Below are 25,448 nucleotides of genomic sequence, written 5' to 3'. Positions count from 1 at the left end.
CATTTCTGAGACTCACTTAGATAATTCATTTGATGACATAGCAGTAGCAATACAAGGATATAACATCTATACAGTAACACCTCCCCCAATGCTTATGGCTTAGGCAATCCTGGTTTAGGAAGACCACCAAAAACCCTGAAATTTCCATCCCTAACTATACCATTTTCCAACAAGATAGAACTGCCAAAGGGGGCGGAGTTGCAATCTACTGCAGAGATAGCCTGCAGAGTTCTGTCTTACTGTCCAGGTCTGTGCCCAAACATTTGAGCTTCTACTTTTAAAAATAGACCTTTCCAGAAATAAGTCTCTCAACGTTGCCACTTGCTATAGATCACCTGCCCCCAGCTGTGCCCTGGACACTATATGTGAATTGATTGCCCCCCATCCATCTTCAGAGCTCGTGCTTTTAAGTGACCTACACAGGGACATGCTTAACACCCCGGCCATCCTACAATCTAAGCTTGATGCCCTCAATCTCACACAAATTATCAATGAACTTACCAGGTACAACCCGAAATGCGTAAACACGGGCACCCTCATAGATATCATCCTAACCAACCTGCCCTCCAAATACACCTCTGCTGTCTTCAACCAGGATCTCAGCGATCATTGCTTGCATCCGTAATGGATCTACAGTCAAACAACCACCCCTCATCACTGTCAAACGCTCCCTAAAACACTTCAGCGAGCAGGCCTTTCTAATCGACCTGGCCTGGGTATCCTGGAAGAATATTGACCTCATTCCGTCAGTAGAGAATGCCTGGTTATTCTTTAAAAGTGCTTTCCTCACCATCTTAAATAAGCATGCCCCATTCAAGCAATGTAGAACCAGGAACAGATATAGTCCTTGATTCACTCCAGACCTAACTGGCCTTGACCAGCACAAAAACATCCTGTGGCGTACTGCATTAGCATCGAATAGCCCCCGCGAAATGCGGGGAAGTTAGGAACCAATATACATATGCAGTTAGGAAAGCTAAGGATAGCTTTTTCAAACAGAAATTTGCATCCTGTAGAACAAACTCATAAAGGTTATGGGACATTGTAAAGTCCATGGAGAATAAGAGCACCTCCTCCCAGCTGCCCACTGTACTGAGGCCAGAAAACACTTTCACCACCGAAAAATCCATGATAATTGAGAATTTCAATAAGCATTTCTCTACGGCTGGCCATGCTTCCCACCTGGCTACCCCTACCCCGGTCAACTGCCCTGCACCCCCCCCCACAGCAACTCGCCCAAGCCTCCCCCATTTCTCCTTCACCCAAATCCAGATAGCTGATGTTCTGAAAGAACTGCAAAATCTGGACATCTACAAATCAGCCGGGCTAGAGAATCTGGACCCTCTCTTTCTAAAATGATCTGCCGAAATTGTTGCAACCCCTATTACTAGCCTGTTCAACCTCTCTTTCATATCGTCTGAGATCCCCAAAGATTGGAAAGCTGCCGCGGTCATCACCCTCTTCAAAGGGGGAGACACTCTAGACCCAAACTGCTACAGACCTATATCTATCCTACCCTGTCTTTCTAAGGTCTTCGAAAGTCAAGTTAACAAACAGATTACCGACCATTTCGAATCCCACCGTACCTTCTCCACAATGCAATCTGGCTTCCGAGCTGGTTATGGGTGCACCTCAGCCACGCTCAAGGTCCTAAACGATAACATAACTGCCATCGATAAGCGACAATACTGTGCGGCGGTATTCATCGACCTGGCCAAGGCTTTCGACTCTGTCAATCACCACATTCTTATCGGCAGACTCAACAGCCTTGGTTTCTCAAATGACTGCTTCACCTGGTTCACCAACTACTTCTCTGATAGAGTTCCGTGTGTAAAATCGGAGGGCCTGTTGTCCGGACCTCTGGCAGTCTCTATGGGGGTGCCACAGGGTTCAATTCTCGGGCCGACTCTCTTCTCTGTATGCATCAATGATGTCGCACTTGCTGCTGGTGATTCTCTGATCCACCTCTAGGCAGACGACACCATTCTGTATACTTCTGGCCCTTCTTTGGACACTGTGCTAACTAACCTCCAGACGAGCTTCAATGCCATACAACTCTCCTTCCGTGGCCTCCAACTGCTCTTAAATGCAAGTAAAACTAAATGCATGCTCTTCAACCGATCGCTGCCCGCCTGTCCAGCATCACTACTCTAGATGGTTCTGACCTAGAATATGTGGACAACTACAAATACCTAGGGGTCTGGTTAGACTGTAAGCTCTCCTTCCAGACTCACATTAAGCATCTCCAATCCAAAATGAAATCTAGAATCGGCTTCCTGTTTCGCAACAAAGCATCCTTCACTCATGCTGCCAAACGTACCCTCGTAAAACTGACTATCCTACCGATGTCATTTACAAAATAGCCTCCAATACTCTACTCAACAAATTGGTTGCAGTCTATCACAGTGCCATCCGTTTTGTCACCAAAGCCCCATATACTACCCACCACTGCGACCTGTACGCCCTCGATTCATACTTGTCGCCAAACCCACTGGCTCCAGGTCATTTACAAGTCTTTGCTAGGTAAAGCCCCGCCTTATCTCAGTTCACTGGTCACCATAGCAGCACCCACCCGCATCACGCGCTCCAGCAGGTATAGTTCACTGGTCACCCCCAAAGCCAATTCCTCCTTTGGCCGCCTTTCCTTCCAGTTCTCTGCTGCCAATGATTGGAAAGAACTGCAAATATCGCTGAAGCTGGAGAATCGTATCTCCCTCACTAACTTCAAGCACCAGCTGTCAGAGTAGCTCACAGATCATTGTACCTGTACATATCCCATCTGTAAATAGCCCATCCAACTACCTCATCCCCATACTGTATTTATTTATTTATTTTGCTCCTTTGCACCCCAGTATCTTTACTTGCATTTTCATCTTCTGCACATCTATCACTTCATTGTTTAATTACTATATCGTAATTACCTCGCCACTATGGCATATTTTATTGCCTTACCTCTCTTATGTTACCTCATTTGCACACAATGTACATATACTTTTTTCCCTACTGTATTATTGACTGTATGTTTGTTTATTCCATGTGTAACTCTGTGTTGTTGTATGTGTAGAACTGCTTTGCTTTATCTTGGCAGTTCGCAGTTGTAAATGAGAACTTGTTCTCAACTAGCCTACCTGGTTAAATAAAGGTGAAATAAATAAAACAAATAATAATGTTTTTTAATGCACAGTACTATTCAAAAGTTTGGACACCTACAATTTCCAGGGTTTTTCTATTTTTTTTTTTACTGTTTTCTACATTGTAGAATAATAGTGAATAGATCAAAACTATGAAATAACACATATGGAATCATGTAGTAAACAAATATATTTTATATTTGAGATTCTTCAAAGTAGCCACCCTTTGCCTTGATGACAGCTTTGCACACTCTTGGTATTCTCTCAACCAGCTTCATGAGGTAGTCACCTGGAATGCATTTCAATTAAAAGGTGTGCCTTGTTAAAAGTTAATTTGTGGAATTTATTTCCTTCTTAATGCATTTGAGCCAATCAGTTGTGTTGTGACAAGGTAGGGGTGGTATACAGAAGATAGCCCTATTTGGTAAAAGACCAAGTCCATATTATGGCAAGAACAGCTCAAATAAACAAAGAGAAATGACAGTCCATCATAATTTTAAGACATGAAGGTCAGTCAATATGGAAAATGTCAAGAACTTTGAAAGTTTCTTCAAGTGCAGTCGCAAAAACCATCAAGCGCTATGATGAAACTGCCTCTCGTCAGGACTGCCACAGGAAAGGAAGACCCAGAGTTACCTCTGTTGCAGAGGATACGTTTATTAGAGTTACCAGCCTAAGAAATTGCAGCCCAAATAAATGCTTCACAGAGTTCAAGTAACAGACAGATCTCAACATCAACTGTCATGTTCGAATTGCTGCAAAGAAACCACTACTAAAGGACACCAATAAGAAGAAGTAACTTGCTTGGGACAAGAAACACGAGCAATGGACATTAGACCGGTGGAAATCTGTCCTTTGGTCTGATGAGTCCATATTGGAGAATTTTGGTTCCAACCGCTATGTCTTTGTGAGACGCATAATAGGTGAATGGATGATCTCCACATGTGTAGTTCCCATTGTGAAGTATGGAGAAGGAGGTGTGATGGTGTTGGTGTGCTTTGCGGGTGAGACAGTCAGTGATTTATTTAGAATTCAAGGCACACTTAACCAACATGGCTACCACGATACGCCATCCAATCTGGTTAGTTCTTAGTGGGACTATAATTTGTTTTTCAACAGGACAATGTCTCAACACACCTCCAGGCTGTGTAAGGGTTATTTGACTAAGAAGAAGAGTGATGGAGTGCTGCATAAAATGACCTAGCCTACACATTCACCCGACCTCAACACAATTGAGATCGTTTGGGATGAATTGGACCGCAGAGTGAAGGAAAAGCAACCAACAAATGCTCAGCATATGTGGGAACTCCTTCATGACTGTTGGAAAAGCATTCCGGGTGAAGCTGGCTGAGAGAATGCCAAGAGTGTGCAAAGCTGTCATCAAGGCAAACTTTGGGGCGGCAGGTAGACCAGTGGTTAGAGCGTTGGCCTAGCAACCGAAAGGTTGCAACATCAAATCCCTGAGCTGACAAGGTAAAAATCTGTCGTTCTGCCCCTGAACAAGGCAGTTAACCCACTGTTCCTAGGCCGTCATTGAAAATAAGAATTTGTTCTTAACTGACTTGCCTAGTTAAATAAAGGTAAAACCAAAAAAACAACAACCCCAAAAATTCTACAATGTAGAAAATTGTAAAAAATAAAGAAAATCGCTTGAATGAGTAGGTGTGTCCAAACTTTTGACTGTACTGTATTGCGTACAAGCGTCAATGCGTCTTCTCGGCCCTCACAGCTAACGTCCATTTGGAAAGCATAAGCTAGGGAGTTTTTGAGTCAGAGTTTCCTCTTGATTGCTAGCAATAGCATAACTTATTTGTTGAAGTGTTATCTGATAAAGGTGTTGATGCTTCTTTGCCTCTGCCTCCCCACACATTGTTTTCACCATATCAATTGCGTCCGTTAATGTCAAAGTCTCTGCAAATGTATGTGGTTTCATAGCCTAGTGGGCCTAGCCATTCACTAACGTTAACCATATTACAATGATTTTGAGATACAAAGACGATATTATAATTTTCGCAAGGGTTTTCAACGCCATTTTCATATCAGGCGACCCTGTATGGAGTCGCAACCCCTAGTTTGGGAACCGCTGAGGTATTCTATAGGCCCTGTGGATACGCACACACAAACGCACAAATTCACTTACTCACTCACTTACATACACAGCTCCTGGACAGTAGACCACTGTAATCAAAGCTCGGTCTGCTGATCCAGGAAAGAGCCTCCACTATGATGAAGCCAACCAAAATGGAGCCCGAGACCAATGGCTAATGTTAGCTTGTAGTATCTTCCCTCTGAGGTGATGTTTAGCATTAGCGTTAGCATCCTGACCCGCTTCCTCAGTGGCCTGTTGGTTAGCGTCCAACCTGAGATTAGAATGTTGGGGGTTCGATCCCCACTCTAATCATATCAAATACTCTAAATATGGGACCTGATGCCTCTCTACTTGGCACTCAGCATTAAGGAGATAGATTGGGATTAAGGACCTGGGATAGACTAGCGTGCTGTCCAGGGAGTGTCAGGCTACTTCTTGTACATAAAGCTGCCTCACGCTACAAAAACAGGAGATGGGCTCATGCCATACAGTATTGTAACGGTCGTTGTTGGAAGGATTGGACCAAGGTGCAGCGTGGAAGACGTGCATCATGTTTATTAATGTGAACCAGCAACAAAACGAACGTGCAGCTTTGTAGTGCAAAAGGCTACAAACCAAAAACAAGATCCCACACACAACAGGTGGAAAAAGGCTGCCTAAATATGATCCCCAATCAGAGACAATGATAGACAGCTGCCTCTGATTGGGAACCATACCAGGCCAACATAGAAATACAAAAACTGGAGTACCCACCATAGTCACACCCTGACCTAACCAAAATAGAGAATAAAAAGGCTCTCTAAGGTCAGGGCGTGACAAGTATGGCCCGTTATGGCTCAGACAAGGCTTACTTACTCACTTCTCCCCTACCTCCCTGATATATTGAGTCTCTAATATATAATATAAACTGGGTAGTTTGGATCCTGGATGCTGATTGCGTAAAACAGTGTTCCAGCCGTCAGATGATATACTACGAGTTTTACGGGGAAAAAATATTTGTTTACAGTTAGTATCGCGACGCTGTTCTTGATATACCACTGCAAATGACAAGAGAAAAACAATAAGTATTTTATTAAACACATTTCTCCTTGCTTCTAGCCTAGCATTTGGTATACAACAACGGGGATCTGTACAAACCTTGCTGTCTGTTTCTCCGACCTTGGCAACAATGAAATTTGCTAATGCGATCGATCTCCCTGTACCAAATCAAATCAAATCAAATTGGTCACATACACATGGTTAGCAGATGTTATTGCGAGTGTAGCAAAGTGCTTGTGTTTCTAGTTCTGACAGTACAGCAATATCTAACAAGTAATATCTAACAATTCCTCAACACACACCTAATACACACAAATCTAAGTAAAGGAATGGAATAAGAAAATATAAATATATGGATGAGCAATGGCAGAGTGGCATAGGCTAAGATGCAATAGATAGTACCATAGAGAGTGAACGATGTTCTGACGAGACCACAACTATGGATATTGTGGATAAATCCAAAGAAATGTTCAAAGAAAACAGCTAAAACAAACAAAAATGCAGCTAGTTTTCTGTCATTTCAGCTGCAGATTTGGATGTGATTTTGGTTTCTGTCGATGGCTAGCAGCTATTCTTTGATTTCATAGCAATGATGGAAAAAATAATTCACAAACAGATTATTGTCTGGACTATTTCCTCTGCTGGAAGGATGAAATAGCATGAATTAATTTATCAAAACCAAGATTTTTATGAAAATATGTAATTCATTTTTTATGTATGTTGGTAACCAGTTCATAACAGCAATAAGGCACCTCAGGGCTTTGTGGTATATGGCCAATATACCACTGCTGTATCCAGGCACTCCGCTTTGCGTATAACAACAGCCCTTTGCCGTGGTACATTGGCCATATACCGCACCCTCTCGGGCCTTATTGCTTAAATAGACTACATATGCCATTATTCTATGCCTCTACTCAGGTACTCCCTAGATAGTGCTAGCGATGCTAGCTATAGTGCACAGGGTCGTGGCTCACATGACTTAAAATGGGCTGGACTGGGTTAGGTAGCTAGTATAGCTAACGGCTAATTGCCCTCTCACTCTGCAACCACTCTTGAGTAACCTAGCAGGGAATTACCATTGAGGGAGAGGGGAATATAAATTGTAACAGGGAAGGAGAAAGACACTACAAATGAATGAGTTGAGATCGTCAATGCACCCAAAAGCTCCGAATGGACATGGGGTTTTACAAGCGAGAGGGGTTTTTACAACCATTAAAGTTTCCAGGCCTTGTTTTCCAGAAAAAAGGCAAGTTGATTGGTTGTTGGTGTGTTTGTTTGGTTCGTTACTGGTGTAAAAAACAGTGTTTGTTAGCAGAGCAGAGGCAAACAGGCAGCCTTAGTTGTGCGTATTTGATCTTTATTTAGAATATATGTGTGTGAAAGCATTTCTGGTTGTAATTCCTGGAATCTGTGTGTGAAGGTATTTGTGTTGAGGTGGGTGTGTGTCCATGCCCACGTGTTTGTTTGTGTGTTTGCTTGTGTGTCTGTGCCTGCTTGTTCGTGTCTGTGTTTGTGTTTGTGTGTGTGCATGAACGTCCTTTGTCTCGGTGCAGCCTGACATGAGCAGAAACGACCATTCATGGCTGCAATTAGGTGACGGGGTGAAACAAACAAGCAAACAAAGACCGCATCAACTGTTTTCAGGAATATTATAATTGCTCCTCCTCTGAAACAAAGGGCCTCTGGCTGGCTCCCAGAAACAGGAGTGGAGGGAAGACATCAAGTTTCCAACCGTGTCTCTCTGGCAAGCACGTACGCATGCATGCATATTCACACATTCACAAGCGAATACGCGCGCACATACACACACATACAGATAGAACCCAACACCTATGTCAGTGCCCGACAGTCTCTCTGAGAGACACAGCTATCTACACCTATAGTGCCTTCGGAGAGAATCCTTATTGCGGTTATAAACCCGGTTACCGACATATACAAAAAATGAGTGACATATTTTCATTATAATCTTGGTTTTGATAAATTAATTCATACTTTTTCATCCTTCCAGCAGAGGAAATAGTCCAGACAATAATCTGTTTGTGAATTATTTACACCTACAGAGCCTTCGGGAAAGTATTCAGACCCCTTGACTTCTTCCACATTTTGTTACGTTACAGCCTTATTCTAAAATGTATTAAATAAAATAAAAAAATGTCCTCAGCAATCTACAGACAATACCCCATAATGACAAAGCAAAAACAGGTTTTCAGATTTTTTTTGCACATTTACCAATAACCTAAACAGAAATACCTTATTTACATAAGTTTTCAGACCCTTTGCTATGAGACTCGAAACTGAGCTCAGGTGCATTCTGTTTCTATTGATCATCCTTGAGATGTTTCTACAACTTGATTGTAGTCCACCTGTGGTAAATTCAATTGATTGGACATGATTTGGAAAGGCACACACCTGTCTATATAAGGTCCCACAGTTGACCGTGCATGTCAGAGCAAAAGCCAGGAGGTCGAAGGAATTGTCCGTAGAGCTCAGAGACATGATTGTGTTGAGGCACAGATCTGGGGAAGTGTACCAAAAATGTCTGCAGCATTGAAGGTCCCCAAGAACACAGTGGCTTCCACTTTTCTTAAACGGAAAAAGTTTAAAACCACCAAGACTCTTCCTAGAGCTGGTCTCCCGGCCAAACTGAGCAACCTCCCTAACCAGGTAAGGGCCTTGGTTAGGGAGGTGACCAAGAACCCAATGGTCACTCTGACAGAGCTCTAGAGTTCCTCTGTGGAGATGGGAGAACCTTCCAGAAGGACAATCATCTCTACAGCATTTCACCAATCAGGCCTTTATGGTAGAGTGTCCAGACGGAAGCCGCTCCTCAGTAAAAGGCACATGACAACCCGCTTGGGGTTTACAAAAGACACAAGTGTCATGTCTGGAGGAAAACCTGGCACCATCTCTACGGTGAAGCATGGTGGTGGCAGCATCATGCTGTGGGGATGTTTTTCAGTGGCAGCGACTGTGAGACTAGTCAGGATGGAGGGAAAGGTGAACGCAGCAAAGTACAGATCCTTGATGAAAACCTGGAGAGACTTGAAAATAGGTGTGTAGCAACGCTCCCCATCCAACCTGACAGAGCTTGAGAGGATTTGCAGGGAAGAAGGGGAGAAACTCCCCACATACAGGTGTGCCAAGCTTCTAGTGTCATACCCAAGAAGACTCAATGCTGTAATCGCTGCCAAAGGTGCTTCAACAAAATATTGAGTGAAAGGTCTGAATACTTATGTAAATGGGTTATTTCATTTTTTTTTTTTGTAAATTAACAAACATTTTTAAAAACCTGTTTTTGCTTTGTCATTATGGGGTATTGTGTGTAAATTGACGAGGGGGTACAAAAGAATGTAATCCATTTTAGAATAAGGCTGTAACGTAACAAAATGTGGAAAAAGTCAAAGGGTCTGAATACTTTCTGAAGTCACTCTAATTACTCAAACAATTTAATTTAAAGTTTGCTCAATCTATTATTGACGTTGTATTAACGTCCATGTATTATTAATGTTGCAGCATTAACCAAAGAGGTGGCCATACCTCACTACCGGCAGCGGCCAGCTCAACGTGGCGTGCAGCGCCATAATTCAATTATTGTATATCTGTCTTGGGCTCCTGTTGAAAGGGCTAGTGTGACTTGGTTAATGTAGAGAGGGGAAGTGGCAGAGAGTGAGAGAAAGGTATTATAAATAATATAAATCAATCATAAATGATGCTGTATTACACATTTATTCAGAGTCAGGCCTGATTCCCTAGGGGGAAAGGAGGAGAACATTTCAAATCTCCATCCCTCTGTAGTGGAGGGAGAGAGGGAGGTGGTTGAAAGTCTCTCTTTTGTTGGAGTTGTCATTTTCCTCTGGGAATGCAGCGCGGCCTCTTGTTGTGGAGCGGACGCCTGACACATTACTTATTCATCAGCCTTGTCTGCATGACACACACACACACACGCACACGCACACGCACACGCACACGCACACACTGCATCATTAAGCCGGATGCATTATTTACCACAAACACATACACATATGGATGCAGGTACACACACACACACACAGAATATACACACATGACACACTGTTCTGGTAAGTGTTTAGATGGCTCCCACATGCCAGCAGACGTAGAACAAACCCTAAACACCCCAGTGAAGGAGAGGAAAGTTCACAAACAGACCTCACTGTCGCTCTAGACTTCCTCCACAATAATGTCATGGAATTTGGAAGGGCGCTGGCTCGTGAATGCGCCTAATCATCTCCATACCTTCCGTGTCTAGGGAAATTGACACTATTTCCGTCTAGCCGAGGTGGCTTTACTCCAGAGGAGGAAATAAAAACATGAGTTTGTGTGAGCACCTGCGGGGGTGGTGTGTGCGTGGATGTGTGTTTAGGGCGGGTGTTTAAGGAAAAGCAGACAAACTTCCAGGAACTTTGCATCCTGACCTGTCTCGTTATGGGATGATGTGGAATTTCGGTGGGAAGTACGGTAGAAAACACAGATGTGTGTTTGTGTGTGTGAGGAAGGTTTTCCCCCTGCGTTTTGGTCCAGTGTCAGTGGGAGCAATTAGGTGTTATCAGTGGCATATGGCTGTGAAGCTGTGGTAAGAGTTTGACGTCAGGGACACTAGAGGTCAGAGATAAGGTGACCTAATCACAGCCGTGTGTGTGTAGAGGCAGGGAAAAACAGGGCGTCAAGACGGTGATGGTGGGTGGTCAGAGTATTCAGCAAACTAGAATGTTGCAGAAAGCAATATAAGGAATAGAGCTGGCATGATTCCCTAGTCTACGCGACAGACACTCATGTTGGTTCTTCACAGCACTTTTCTATCTGAAAGTTAGGACCTCGGAACTTCTACCCGGTTAGACAGGGGAAGAATGTTGTCCAACTATAGGTTTGTGTTTCCTGGGCCCATATTCATAAAGCATCTCAGAGCAGGAGTGCTGATCTAGGATCAGTTTTGCCTTTTAAATCATAACAAATAAGATTACATGGACAGGGACGACTGAGGAGAGGAGACTGGTAAGCATAGCAACATCCAACCAGAGGTGGCAATGGCATTAGCAACAACTGGCTTTTGACTGTGAAGAGACGTGCATGAACGGAAAACCAAACAAGAGGCATCCCAGTTAAGGGTTTGGCAAGTCTCTCCCTTCTCTCCATCAGCTAGTCCAGCGAATTAACTCATGACTGCTATAGAGGGATGGAGAGAGTTGCCGGAGAGAGGAAGGGATGAAGCGAGAGGGGGTGATGGTACAGTACGTACAGTTAGGGGGCTAGATGAGAGAGAAAGTGAGAACTTGCGGTAGACAGGGCTAGAGACATGGAGTAAGGGAGACATGTAGGAAGACAAAAGGAATATATAGAGACTGAGGGGGAGAGGCAAGGGATAGCTGGAGAGGGGATTTATAGATAGATGGAGAGAGAAGGAGAGAGGGAAATAAGGCAATCTAATTGCGGCGTCTCGCAGAGCCACTCGCCACAGTGACTTGCTAATCTGTAAATCTTCTGTAGAGCACTTTCCCTGTAGACCAGAGTCTACTGCAGACTGTCTGGACAGTGGCCACATAGCAGTCTGGAATCACACCCAACCCATGTGGACTTAATAAGAGAGGGATGGTGAAAGAGGGAGGGACGGAGAGAGAGAGAGAAGAGGATGAGAGAGCAAAAAAGGAAGGATATAGAGATGGATGACTAGGAGAGTGATGATGGAGAAATGGGCAACAGATGAAAAGGAGAGCATTGGGATGGAGGGATCCGAGGAGCGAGAGAGACGGAAATGAGGGAGGACAAGAAGACTGGCTAATGGGGTAGGAAAAGAGCTAGACTTAAACAGAAGGACAGAGCAAGGGCATGGAGTGAGGGATGAAAAGAGGGTGAAAGAGAAAGATTTGGAGTAGTACGAAAGGAGAAAGTATAAGTAAGAGGTGAAAAGAAGAGAGCAGAAGGAAGGAGGGAGGGCGAGAGATCCCCCCCCCCCCCCCCTAGTAGGTCCGTCCTTTCTGTGAAAATCAACCTATTCCAGGAATGAGAGAGGGAGACGAGCGCACAAACATTCAGCATGTCTGAGACTGCCCTCTGATGTCACCAGCCCCGAGAGAGAGAGGGGAGGGGAGGGGACACAGCCGGAGAGCGAACCGAACACAGTGAGTGTGAGAAAACAGAGAGGTGGAGACTGAGAGCACTGTTCCGGTATCCGCTGTGGACTGAGGCTGTGTTTTACTGAGTGTGTTGTGTCAGCGGTGGAGAGTTGAGCTCCGGTTCAGTGAGGCTGCTCTAGCGATCGCGTTAGCAACACACCATCCGGAAAGCACGACTGATGGGTGAGAGGAGCTCTGCGCTGTACAGTGTGTGCCCACGCCTGTGTGTCTCTGTGTGCCTGTGTGCCTGTGTTTTCAAAAGTATGCCGTTTGGGGTTGTGTGTGTGAGAGTGTGTTGTTATAGCGGAGTATAGTGTTGGTGTGTGTCCATCGCATTTTGTGTGTGTGTGGGTGGACAGGCTGAGTAGACTCATGGTAGGGATGTCTTTTATCCCATGCTCCGCTCTGCAGCCTTGAGCGCCTCACACTCACTGGAGCAGATACCTACTACTGCCCGCTATGGGTCTCTCTGTGCGGGGGTGTGTGTTAGTGTGTCCGCGTGAAATCGAGAGTTTGTGTGTGTCTCTGTGTGTCTTTCTGTCTCTTTGTGTGTCTCACCATATGTAGTTCATTGCTCCTTGGTATCTATTTGTGTTAGCGTAACTTCTTAATATATTTCGCAATATGTGTGTCACATAATCTTGGAATTGTGACCGCATGGACTGGGAAGTGTGTGGTGGATTTAGTCTTGGTGTCTTGTGTTTTAAGGAATGCTCCTGTGTGTGTGTGTGTGTGTCTGTCTGTCTGCCCCGATGTTCCACTTCACTGTGTGCCCTGCACCACATGGAGAGGAAGAAAGCGTAGAGAGCGGATACTGGGAGAGAAAGAAAGGGAGAGGGAGATAGAGGAGCAGAACAGTGTGTGAAACAACCATATGGAAAGAAACAAAAGAGAGAGGGAAAAAAGAGAGTGAAGGGATGAATAGATGTAGGCGAAGAAGGGGTGAAAGATGATATTGAGACTGTCTGAAAGAAGAGTGCAACACTGCTCATCCCTTGGCATTATGATGTAACCGTTTCGTCCGATGTTTTAAAAGCCTTATGTATTTTTGTCCTTTTACCTGTGTTTTTTTGCTAGCCCTGTGTGTTTTAATATGTCCAGTCAACCCATTGCAAATTGTAAAGACTCTAAACAGTCTGTTAGCTGACTGGCAGATGGGCTGGGGTTGAGTGTGTGGTTAGGTTGGATTCAGTGTGTGGTTGAGTGACGTTTGGTGGAGTGTAGCGCTATCTGTCAAATAAGTGGCATACTTACAGTGCTATGTGATATGGTACAGTGATATGCTACAATGACAGAGAGCCGTAGGACTGAGCCATGCGTGTTTGACTGTGGATTTATCCACTGTGTGCGTAATCTCTGTAAGAGAGAGACAGATTGCTGTGTTTACATACCGTACATGAGATGGAGAGAGGTAGGGGTGGGCAGCAGAGGGAGGATAAGAAAAGTTAGAGGGGCGTAGAGAAGGGAGATGGCTTGAGAGGTGGGAGAGACCGAGAGAGTGAGAGAGAAAGAAGAAGACAAATATAACATGTATACATGCAAAGGACGACTCTCAGCCCCCTACCCTTTTTCCAACCACGCGCTCGCTTTTCCAACCACGCGCCCAACCCACTTACACCCCTGATTGGCTCGTCCACTCGTCCACCCCCCCAAAGCACCTGCGTGAGTCATTGGCTCTGTGATACCATGTCAGGGGATTCCACACATGGTTGATCCCTAATCCCTACTGTGGCTGGATACCAGACCAATAGCTGCTATGGTTTACCCTGATCTATAAATAAATCAGACTTCCATGATCTTTCTCATGATCCGAGAGGCCTCTTGGAATAAGCACAGCTTGCCCTCTGTACTAGACCCTGCTGATCTAAGGTCAGTTTTTTGTCACTGTTTCTTAACGTAGTCACCTAGCCTAGTCTGATGTGATTCTTTCCTCTGTAGTACACCCTATAGTACTTGCATGCACACATACAGTGGCTTCGGAAAGTATTCAAACAACCTTACCTTTTCCACATTTTGTTACAATTATAATTTACAAGTGTCACGGCTGTGTGGAGAGACGGACCAAGGCGCAGCGTGCACTGAGTTCCAGATCTTTATTTTTCTTGTGAAACTTACAAAACAAAAAGGAAACAAACAACGAACCGTAACATAAGAGGTGCAACAGACACTAACTCAAAAACAAGATCCCACAAAACACAGTGGGGAAATGGCTGCCTAAATATGATCCCCAATCAGAGACAACGATAAACAGCTGCCTCTGATTGGGAACCATACCAGGCCACCATAGAAATAAAACACCTAGATAGGAACACCCCCCCTAGTCACACCCCGACCTAATCAAAATAGAGAACAAAAAGGCTCTCTATGGTCAGGGCGTGACAAGAAGACTAAGATCACATTGTTATCTTTCCAAAAGTATTCTTATGCTTAATCATTTATTTTAAATAACATTCAGATGCAAACCCCATAATTGAGAAGTGTATACAAACAAAGGAACAGTAATGTGTGTCTCCTGTCCTTCATGAGGTCACCAAATGAAACAAACTCGACATGACTGTTCCTTAAGTGTTCACGGACCACTCCAACTGCTTGGAATACATAAATACTGTTCATTTATTCAATATTTTGATGTCCAAGCGTCTCTCTGTGTTCCACAGTCAAATTCCAATCTCAAATACTAGAGCCCAGAAGCAGAGTATTTTATGACCGCCATAAAGCGGCCCCCTCCATTTTTGCGAGAGACAGAGGGTGCTGTAGAGCGGACCCACTGTAACCTGATCCTTCACATCTTCACAGGAGAGTTATGACACGTGTTAGCTAGCAAATAGATCCAAGTTGGCTAACCTTGAAATATAAATAGATCCAAGTTGGCTAACCTTGAAATATAGAAATATAACCTTGAAATATAATCACTAGCACGCGGGCTTGAGAGATTGTCATTATTAGTAAATGTGCATTATGCATGGTTCTAGTTACATTTGTAACAAAAAAGGGCATGTTCATAGATAGACATGAAAGCCAGATTAGTGATTATTGCAAAAAAAAGCAGGTTAAACTATTTTGATAAAATAATACAATAATTAGTGGGTCTTGTGGTTGTGGAAGGCTAATATTTAGCCTATGTATAACTCCACAAGCCCCGAATTCATTAGATTATTGCTGACTGTTTGAAATGCAGTATATTTGACCATTAATTGTATAACAATGCTTATTAGAGAAAACATTTTTTAAAATTGAGATATACAGTACCAGTCAAAAGTTTGGACACACCTACTCATTCAAGGGTTTTTCTTTATTTGTACTATGTTATACATTGTAGAATAATAGTGAAGTAACCAAAAAAGTGTTAAACAAATACAATAATATTTTAGATTCTAGATAGCCACCCTTTGCCTTGATGACAGGTTTGCACACTCTTGGCATTCTCTCAAACAGCTTCATGAGGTAGTCGCCTGGAATGCATTTCAATTAACAGGTGTGCTGTCATCAAGCCAAAGGGTGGCTACTTTGAAAAATATGTTTATCGTGAAACGCCCATAAGTTTGAAAAAAATAAGATATGATTTTTAGGACATATCGCCCAGCCCTAGTCTAAACGCGACTTTTATAGATTGCTCTTTGTCCTGCCTATCTAGGAAGGAGGCTGGTATGTGTGCGATTTGGGTGTATGTTTTGTGTGTGAGGCTGAAGGAGCAGCTTGGAGTGTCTGTGTGAGTGTTTAATGCAGTGAGTGTGCACATATATTGGTGTGTGTGTGTATGTCTGTGTGTGCGGATGCATGCCTGCGTGTTCGGTTGCGTGTATGCCTTTCCCTAATACAGTCCTCCATACAATTCTCCACTTCCGTGTTAGGGTTTATCACAATAGTCTACAGTGGCCTTCTCCTCTCACTAATCTGCGACATTTTGAAAACACAGTCAGGTGAAAGCAATATGGAGGAAATGTACTCATACTCCGTTTCCATCTTTCCAGTTCTTTTATGCCAATTCCACGAAAGTAAAAAAAGGTTACTAGAAAACGACACCACTCTGCACTATCAAGACGCGGCCCGTTAGCTAGCTAGCTTGCTTCGCTAACCCAATCCCAAAGACTCTAGCTAGCCTGTATAAATCAAATCAAATTGTACTTGTCACATGCGCCAAATACAACCTTACAGTTAAATGCTTAGTTACAAGCCCTTTACCAACAGTGCAGTTAAGAAAAAATCCTAAAACAAAAATAAATAAAAGTAATAAATAATTAAAGAGCAGTAGTAAAAAACAATAGCGAGGCTATATACAGGGGCTACCGGCAGAGAGTCAATGTGCGGGGGCACCGGTTAGTCGAGGGTAATTGAGGTAATATGTACATGTAGGTAGAGTTATAGCGCTCTTTGGTATGTGGTTGTCGGGTTGGCCCCTGAGTGCTCTGGTTGTTTAGCAGTGATTACACTGGCTCTCTCTGCGGCTCTCGCTGGCCCTTACAGCGGGAGGATGAGTGGCTGTAATTGGGTATTCATTCCCTGGTCCCATGGCATTAGCACTGCCAGCCATTGATTGCCGTGGCGCTCCTCTACTGCACTTGTATTAATGGGATGAGTTTGGATGGAGCCAGCCAACCACTGCCAGTCGTAACACGGACACTCGTCTCCAACAGAACGGCTGTATTTGTCTGCTTTACTCTGCTTTATGGGTTGGAATAGAGAGGGAGTTGTGTGTGCGTGTTTGTGTGTGTGTGTGTGTGTGGACGTCTGTGTGTGAGTGTGTGTAGATCCTGGCCTGGAAACTGCAGGCCACAGGTTGGAAGAAGTGATGGAGCACGTGGCTCCTGTAAACCACAGTTGAGTATCAAGGGTGAGATGCAGTGTAGTTCTAATGTGATAGTCTGTGCATAAAATACGTATTTACAGTATAACTGACAAGAGGGACAGTGTGTGGAAGGAAATGAGATATAATCTAGCTGACCTGGGCCTGTTGAGATACTTTTAAAATACACCTTCCTTCCTTCCTTGAAGTAATCACAGATCTTACAAGGTTGGATTGGTGAAAGGAAACGTTCCATTACAAATCTAAAGGTATTCAACAAGGCCCTGGTGCCCAACATATAAGGTGGAAAATGAGGCCAAGAGTCTACTGATGCCCGGCACTTTAACAAGGGTGGCAGATAGCCTAGCGGTTAGAGAGGCTAGCCAGCGACCGGAGGGTTGCTAATTCGAATCCCATGTCCGATGGGAAGATCTGTCGGGAAGTGAGCTGGCAACTGGAGGGTTTCTTCAGGAGGCTGAAGAAATTTGGCTTGTCACCAAAAACACTCACAAACTTTTACAGGTGCACAATCGAGAGCATCCTGTCGGGCTGTATCACCGCCTGGTACGGCAACTGCTCCACCCACAACCGCAAGGCTCTCCAGATGGTAGTGAGGTCTGCACAACGCATCACCGGGGGCAAACTTCCATGCCCTCCAGGACACCTACACCCCCCGATGTCACAGGAAGGCCAAAAAGATCATCAAGGACCACAACCACCCGAGCCAATGCCTGTTCATCCCGCTATCATCCAGAAGGCGAGGTCAGTACAAGTGCATCAAAGCTGGGACCGAGAGACTGAAAAACAGCTTCTATCTCAAGGCCATCAGACTGTTAAACAGCCGTCACTAACATTGAGTGGCTGCTGCCAACATACTGACTCAAATCTCCAGCCACTTTAATAATTAAAAATTGGATGTAATAAATGTATCACTAGTCACTTTACAATGCCACTTTATATAATGTTTACATACCCTACATTACTCATCTAAATGTATATACTGTACTCTATACCATCTACTGCATCTTGCCTATGCCGTTTGGCCATCGCTCATCCATATATTTATATGTACATATTCTTATTCATTCCTTTACACTTGTGTGTATACGGTAGTTGTTGTGATTGTTAGATTACTTGTTAGATATTACTGCATGGTCGGAACTAGAAGCACAAGCATTTCGCTACACTCGCATTAACATCTGCTAACCATGTGTATGTGACCAATAACATTTGATTTGATTTGATCAACTCTTCGATGCCATCCCCTGCCGTTGTGCCCTTGAGACTCCCACAACAACAGCTCCCCGGGTGTCCAGTGTGGCAGCCCACTCCAAAATCTGTATGTGTGTCTTTCGGTTGGGTTAAAAGCGGAAGTAAAATTTTGTTTGCAATTGACCAATAAAGTGATCTTTATCTTCATGGAAAGTATAGTCGTAGTCATCCTGCAGAAACCAAACAAGTCAATGTTGTTTCCCAGACGTGGGATTTGGCTTTTCGGGTGTCCGTGTGATTGTGTGTGACTGCATCCCAGGTGTGATGCCCGAGGGGAACTGCAGGTGTCAGAACAATCTGACAGCTTTGATTGACTCTTCTGCAATGTGACACTTAAAGAAACAGGCACTGATGTGCAGAGCCACTGGAGACTGGGGTTCAATCCCCTGTGTCCAACTTTCCTACTGAGACCGGGGTTCCTACTGTTCTCCCACTTGCCAACTTTCGAAATAAAGTGTAAATAAACTAGGGTACCAGTGAGGATATCCTGCGGTGGAACATTTTTGTACAGCTGTTGATAAGTTATTGATAATAATTAGCCACATGTTTTTTCATGTCATTGCATTAAGATATAACAAAGGAATATGGCTACATTCAATACAATGTTTTAATAATCCTTTCTTATGGTAGGTGTATTCACGGATTTGTCCAAAATCGTGTGACATAAAACACTAGTTTTCTTTCCTGGCAGTGTTGTTTGTTGTTATATCATGTGTTAAGCATTAACCAGTTAAATTAGACATTGAACTTGAACCCTGTAAGAATCCTGGTTCTTGCTGTCGGACAGTTTATTGTAATGAGATCTCGGGAAATGCACTGTTTAACATACCAGTTAATGTCTCCTTATGTTACAGCGTGGAAACAGTTTTCATGGGCACACAAATCAAAAATAATGTATGTGATTAAAAAATGGAATGCTTCTAACCCGGAAGAGTCACCTTAACTTGATACTTACAACCAAAATAAAAACTGTCATCAATGTAATTCTTCAATAGTTATGCATAATACTTGTTGGATGCGCATTTGCTGTCCAGCTGTTTAATTACGTTGTGATGGTCATGTGACAAACAGTTGTGATACAGCACACAAATGCAACAACAGCCAAAGTGCTAGAAAACCAGTGTTCAAGAGGAATGTCCAGAATATTTTCTTGTCTCATTCGTTACTCCAGTGAAGACAGTTGTGCCATGGTCCATTTTGGATCTAATATCCAGCGGTGTGTGGTGAGGTCAGTGGCTGGGTAGGCACTGGCTATTATCAAAGCCAGATTTACTTTACAAATTAACCTTGATGAAGCCCAAGTTCACCATACAACAGATAGGCCAATAAACTGAAATTGACAAACGATGTTCACCAAATGTAAATACCAATGTAGCCAAGATACACAAGCGATAGCTTCCGATGGCGGCATATTTCATAAATCATATCATCCTCCAAAATGACACACTGCTCAACTCAGCTCAGCCATAGACTGATGTAGCCTTCATCCACAGTTACAACCAATTGGTGGCAATGAAATGGCCACCTTTCATCTGAATACTTTGCAACGCAAACCCTATAACCGTTCACATTGGATTTACAATTCTTCCAATGAACAGGCGCAAACACCACACACAATAATAATAATAATAATATTATTATGTGACACTATTACACATATTTTGTGTATAATAAATACGCTTCTAACTACATTTCCATATTAATAATCAACATGACTTAAAAATGCAGTTGAAACATCAAAAAGTGTCTAATTAAAACAAAATTCTAGCTTGATAAATAAAATGCATCACAGGAATGTTGTCTATTCTCATGTTCGTTCAACACTAGTCTAACCCTGGCTGGATGTCCTTTGGGTGGTGGACCATTCTTGATACACATGGGAAACTGTTGAGCATGAAAAACACAGCAGCGTTGCAGTTCTTGACACAAACCGTTGTGCCTAGCACCTACTACCATACCCTGTTCAAAGGCACTTCAATCTTTTGTCTTCTCCATTCACCCTCTGAATGGCACACATACCCAATCCTTGTCTCAATTGTCTCAAGGCTTAAAAATCCTTTAACCTGTCTCGTTCCCTTCATCGACACTGATAGAAGTGGATTTAACAAGTGACGTCAATAAGGGATCATAGCTTACACCTGGATTCACCAAGCAGGTGTTCTTAATATACTCTGTGTATATGTTGCCAAATAAGACTAAATAAACCTTTGCTCACCAGAATAATGTCATACATTGATAGAAGGATCTAGTTGACATCGGTAACGTTTTCCCTGTCATTTCTGCTTCTTTCGTGGAGCAAAGACTTTTATGGACCGGGTATCAAATGCAATTACCCCCCACAAAAAAAACAGGAATGATTTTCTGTGCAAAATCTGACCGGTTGTTAGGAAATAGAAAGCTGTGAAAACGATCCAACATGTTTCTGATAAGATTTCAGTTTGGCTCGGATGCATATTTTATGTGGTTGAAATACTATCAGCTTTCTATGATGCTGATAAAGACCACACCTTTACAGACATTCGCATTCTCTTAAGATGTGAAAGAAAGAAATCCTATACTGAAGAAAAATATAAACACATCATGCAACAATTTCATTGATTTTAACATTGATTTTACAGTTCATATAAGGAAATCAGTCAATTGAAATAAATTCATTAGGCCCTAATCTATGGATTTCACATGACTGGGAATACAGATATGCATCTGCTGGTCAGAGAAACCTTTAAAAAATGGGCCTCGCAATGGGCCTCAGGATCTCCTCACGGTATTTGTGTGCATTTAAATTGCCATCGATAAACCTCAATTGTGTTCGTTGTCCGTAGCTTATGCCTGCCCTGCCCTGCCCATACCATAACCCAAACGCCATCATGGGGCACTCTGTTCACAATGTTTACATCAGCAAACCGCTCACCAACAAAACGCCATACACGTGGTCTAGGGTTGTGAGGCTTGTTGGACGTACTGCCAAATTCTCTAAAACGACATATGGTAGAGAAACTTATATAAAATTCTCTGGCAACAGCTCTGGTGGACATTCCTGCAGTCAGCATGCCAATTGCACACTCCCTCAAAGCTTGAGTAATCTGTAGTATTGTGTTGTGTGACAATTGCACATTTTAGAGTGGCCTTTTATTGTCCCCAGCACAAGGTGCATCTGTGTAATGATCATGCTGTTTAGTCAGCTTCTTGATATGCCACACCTGTCAGGTGAATGGATTATCTTGGCAAAGGAGAAAGGCTCACTAACAGAGATGTAAACAAATTTGTGCACAAAAGTTGAGAGAAATACGTTTTTTGTGCGTATGGAACACTTCTGTGATCTTTTATTTCAGGTCATGAAACATGGGACCAACACTTTACATGTTGCGTTTCTAGTTTTGTTCAGTGTATTTCTCTGCTCCTGTTCAAGTCGAAATGTAGCCTACATTTGGTGGATCATTTTACTGCAAGAAATTATTCATTCTGCAGGAGTTAATATGAAGGCTAATGTGAAAGGCTATAGATTTCAGATTGTCCAGATTTCAGTTTCCATTTAACCCATCTGAACAGTAGGCTACAGTTCCCTTGACGTGCCATAGGCCTATTTGAAGTCTCCGTCTTGTGACTGTCAAATTTGTATATCGCCTCACAATCATCACATATATCATCCTCTTTTACCACTTCACCAAATCTTTCCCAAATGTTACTTTTTTGGCCCTCCTTTTTATTTTCAACTCTCAATCTTCTAACTTTTCTCTTATTGAATTAAACTATTTTTGCCTCTGTGCTCGACATTCATTTTTTCTGATTTGCCTGTAGGTTATTTGACGTGCATACAGTTAGGCCATAGGCTTACGCAGTAATGCTAGATAGCCTAAAATAATGAAGGAAAAAACTCAAGATTTTTAGCCTATAGATATAAATTACACAAGAATGATACATTTAGAACAATGTTTTTTTTTTAAAGGTATTTGATTTCTCTTCGTTCAACCTGCCCGCCACCCACCCGCCTTTCATCCACACAATATTTAATGATCCGAAACCCTCCCGCCCCACGGATATAAGCGAAGCCAATGGGCAACCAGCCTCCGAATGCTACCAGACAGACTTGACCAGACGGAAGGTCAGAGGTCAAGATGGGTTTGTCGGTCAGTGGGACAGATCTCTATACAGTAGGGCTCCAAAAATGCTGACACACACCATCCCCACTGCGACTGTAGTCTGTTTTCGCCCCACTCTTCTCTCCATGCCGCCCTAAGGGAGGTATAGTGTTGCAACCCCGTGCTGAAATCCGCACCGTGCCAAAGAGGCCATTGGCCATCTCAGCAATACTCCACAACTGTGCCTCCCTGTGATTGGTCTTTTGGGAGGCCAATGCACCTCTGATAGTCCAGACTCACTGCTCTTGTTTTGTTGCACAGGGTATCTCGTTAACTGGCATCGGTCTTGGGACCGAGCCAGGTGGCACTCCTCATAGTAGAAATCGATTAGAGAGAGAGCCTGATATTCTATACCTTGGTGTTTCTTCTCTCACTATGGACCCAAAAATAGAGCTGAAAGTATCCACATGAAATCCCAGGAGTTTGTGCCTGTTTGTGTGTATGAAGCTTGAGTGATTCTGCTCATTTATATCCATTATGTGCATGTCTTGATGTAATACTGCTGTTTTAGAAACTTCTCTCTTCTAAGCTCAATGTTTTTCCACAGTATATCAGAATTTAAAGCGCCAGGGAAACTAAACCTGCAGACATGCAACCACTGGTAAGCTCTGTGTGAAAACAAGTCAGTGGGAGAATCTTAATTGTAATTTCCTTGATTCCTCGCGTCTTCTATCCTCACCGCCTTCTCAAAACCCATTGGAAAATGTTTTTTTTTTACCTTTAATTTATCACATGTACAGTACCAGTCAAAAGTTTGGACACACTTACTCATTCAATGGTTTTTCTTTATTTTTACTATTTTCTACATTGTAGAATAATAGTGAAAACATCAAAACTATAAAATAACACATATGGAATCATGTAGTAACCAAAAAAGTGTTAAACAAATTAAAATATATTTGTTGTGACAAGGTAGGGGTGGTATACAGAAGATTTGGTAAAATATAAAGTCCATATTATGACAACAACAGCTCAAATAAGCAAAGAGAAACAACAGTCCGTTATTACTTTAAGTCATGATGGTCAGTCAATCTGGAACATTTCAGTACTTTGAAAGTTTATTCAAGTGCAGTCGCAAAAACCATCAAGCGCTATGAAGAAACTGGCTCTCATGTGGACTGCCACAGGAAAGGAAGACCCAGAGTTACCTCTGCTGCAGAGGATAAGTTCATTAGAGTACCAGCCTCAGAAATCGCAGCCCAAATAAATGTAAGTAATAGACATCTCAACATGAACTGTTCAGAGGAGGTCGAATTGCTGCAACGAAACCACTACTAAAGGACACCAATAATAAGAAGAGACTTGTTTGAGCCGAGAAACACGAGCAATGGACATTAGATCTGGTTTGCGCTGAGTGGGAATATCATTTGTTTTTCAACAGGACAATGACCCAACACCCATCCAGGCTGTGTACATTTACATTTACATTTAAGTCATTTAGCAGACGCTCTTATCCAGAGCGACTTACAAATTGGAAAGTTCATACATATTCATCCTGGTCCCCCCGTGGGGAATGAACCCACAACCCTGGCGTTGCAAGCGCCATGCTCTACCAACTGAGCCACACGGGACACAAGGGCAATTTGACCAAGAAGGAGAGTGATGGAGTTCTGCATCAGATGACCTATCCTATAGAAAATATGTGGGCAGAACTGAAAAAGCATGTGCGAGCAAGGAGGCCTACAAACCTGACTCAGTTACACCAGCTCTGTCAGGAGGAATGGGCCAACATTCACCCAACTTATTCTGACCATAGTTCTTGTGTGTTGTGCTTGTTTTAGTGTTGGTCAGGACGTGAGCTGGGTGGGCATTCTATGTTGTGTGTCTAGTTTGTCTGTTTCTATGTTTGGCCTAATATGGTTCTCAATCAGAGGCAGGTGTTGTGTGTTGTCTCTGATTGGGAATCATATTTAGGTGGCTTGTTTTGTGTTTGGATTTTGTGGGTGGTTGTTTCCTGTCTTTGTGTTTTCTCTGCACCAGATAGGGCTGTATCGGTTTGCCACATTTGTTATTTTGTATTGTGTTAAGTGTTCACGTTATTTCGTAATTAAACATGTTGAGCACTGGCTACGCTGCGTGTTGGTCCGATCCCTGCTACACCTTCTCTTCTCGTGAGGAGGAGGAAGGCTGCCGTTACAGTGGGAAACTTGTGGAAGGCTACCCAAAATGTTTGACCCAAGTTAAACACTTTAAAGGCAATGCTACCAAATACTAATTGAGTGTATGTAAACTTCTGACCCACTGGGAATGTGATTAAAGAAATCAAATCTGAAATAAGTCATTCTCTCTGCTATTATTCTGACATTTCACATTCTCAAAATAAAGTGGTGACCCTAACGGACCTAAGACAGGGAATCCTTCCTTGGATTAAATGTCAGGAATTGTGAAAAACTGAGTTTAAATGTATTTGGCTAAGGTGTATGTAAACTTCCGACTTCAACTGTATATATATACGTGTGAACGGTTCATGTGAACGGTTCTTCAGCTGGACCACACCAACCTGTTGGGAGTGCACCTGGGAATGGAGAAGACCCGGAAATGGATCACCGCCCGGTTCCACCGGCCTGGGATGAGGAGGGCCGTGGAAGACTATTGTCGCAGCTGTCCGGAGTGTCAAATCACTGCCCTAAAAGTACACTTCCGAAACCCGCTGGTCCCCCTAACGATCACTGGGGTGCCCTTTGAACGCATTGCCATGGACATAGTGAGACCCCTGGTAAAAACGGCACGAGGACACCGGTACATCTTGGTAATAGTAGATTATGCCACCTTGTATCCTGAGGCCATTCCCCTACGGGCGGTGGTCTCCAAGGGATTCGCCCGGGAGCTGTTCCACCTCTTTAGCCGGATGGGCATCCCGAACGAGAT

General features: G+C 43.2%; 1 protein-coding gene across 4 annotated transcripts in view; it reads left to right on the top strand.

The window, feature by feature from the left end:
* The window catches only part of LOC139546994 (histone deacetylase 4-like), a 257,932-nt gene that overhangs the window by 116,204 nt on the left and 116,280 nt on the right, over positions 1-25,448 (top strand). The window contains exon 1 of one of the 4 annotated variants that reach the window (XM_071356020.1): positions 12,248-12,569. The exons of the other annotated variants lie outside the window; for them this stretch is intronic. Within the exon in view, the coding sequence (XP_071212121.1) occupies positions 12,566-12,569 (4 nt within the window). The 5' untranslated portion in view covers positions 12,248-12,565. Of the gene's footprint in view, positions 1-12,247; positions 12,570-25,448 lie in introns of those variants that run through there. 4 annotated transcript variants of the gene reach the window in all.

Source organism: Salvelinus alpinus, chromosome 20 (assembly GCF_045679555.1).
Source record: "Salvelinus alpinus chromosome 20, SLU_Salpinus.1, whole genome shotgun sequence".
NCBI lineage: Eukaryota > Metazoa > Chordata > Actinopteri > Salmoniformes > Salmonidae > Salvelinus > Salvelinus alpinus.
Note: the sequence above shows the minus strand (reverse complement) of the source record. Positions and strands in the feature narration are given on the sequence as shown.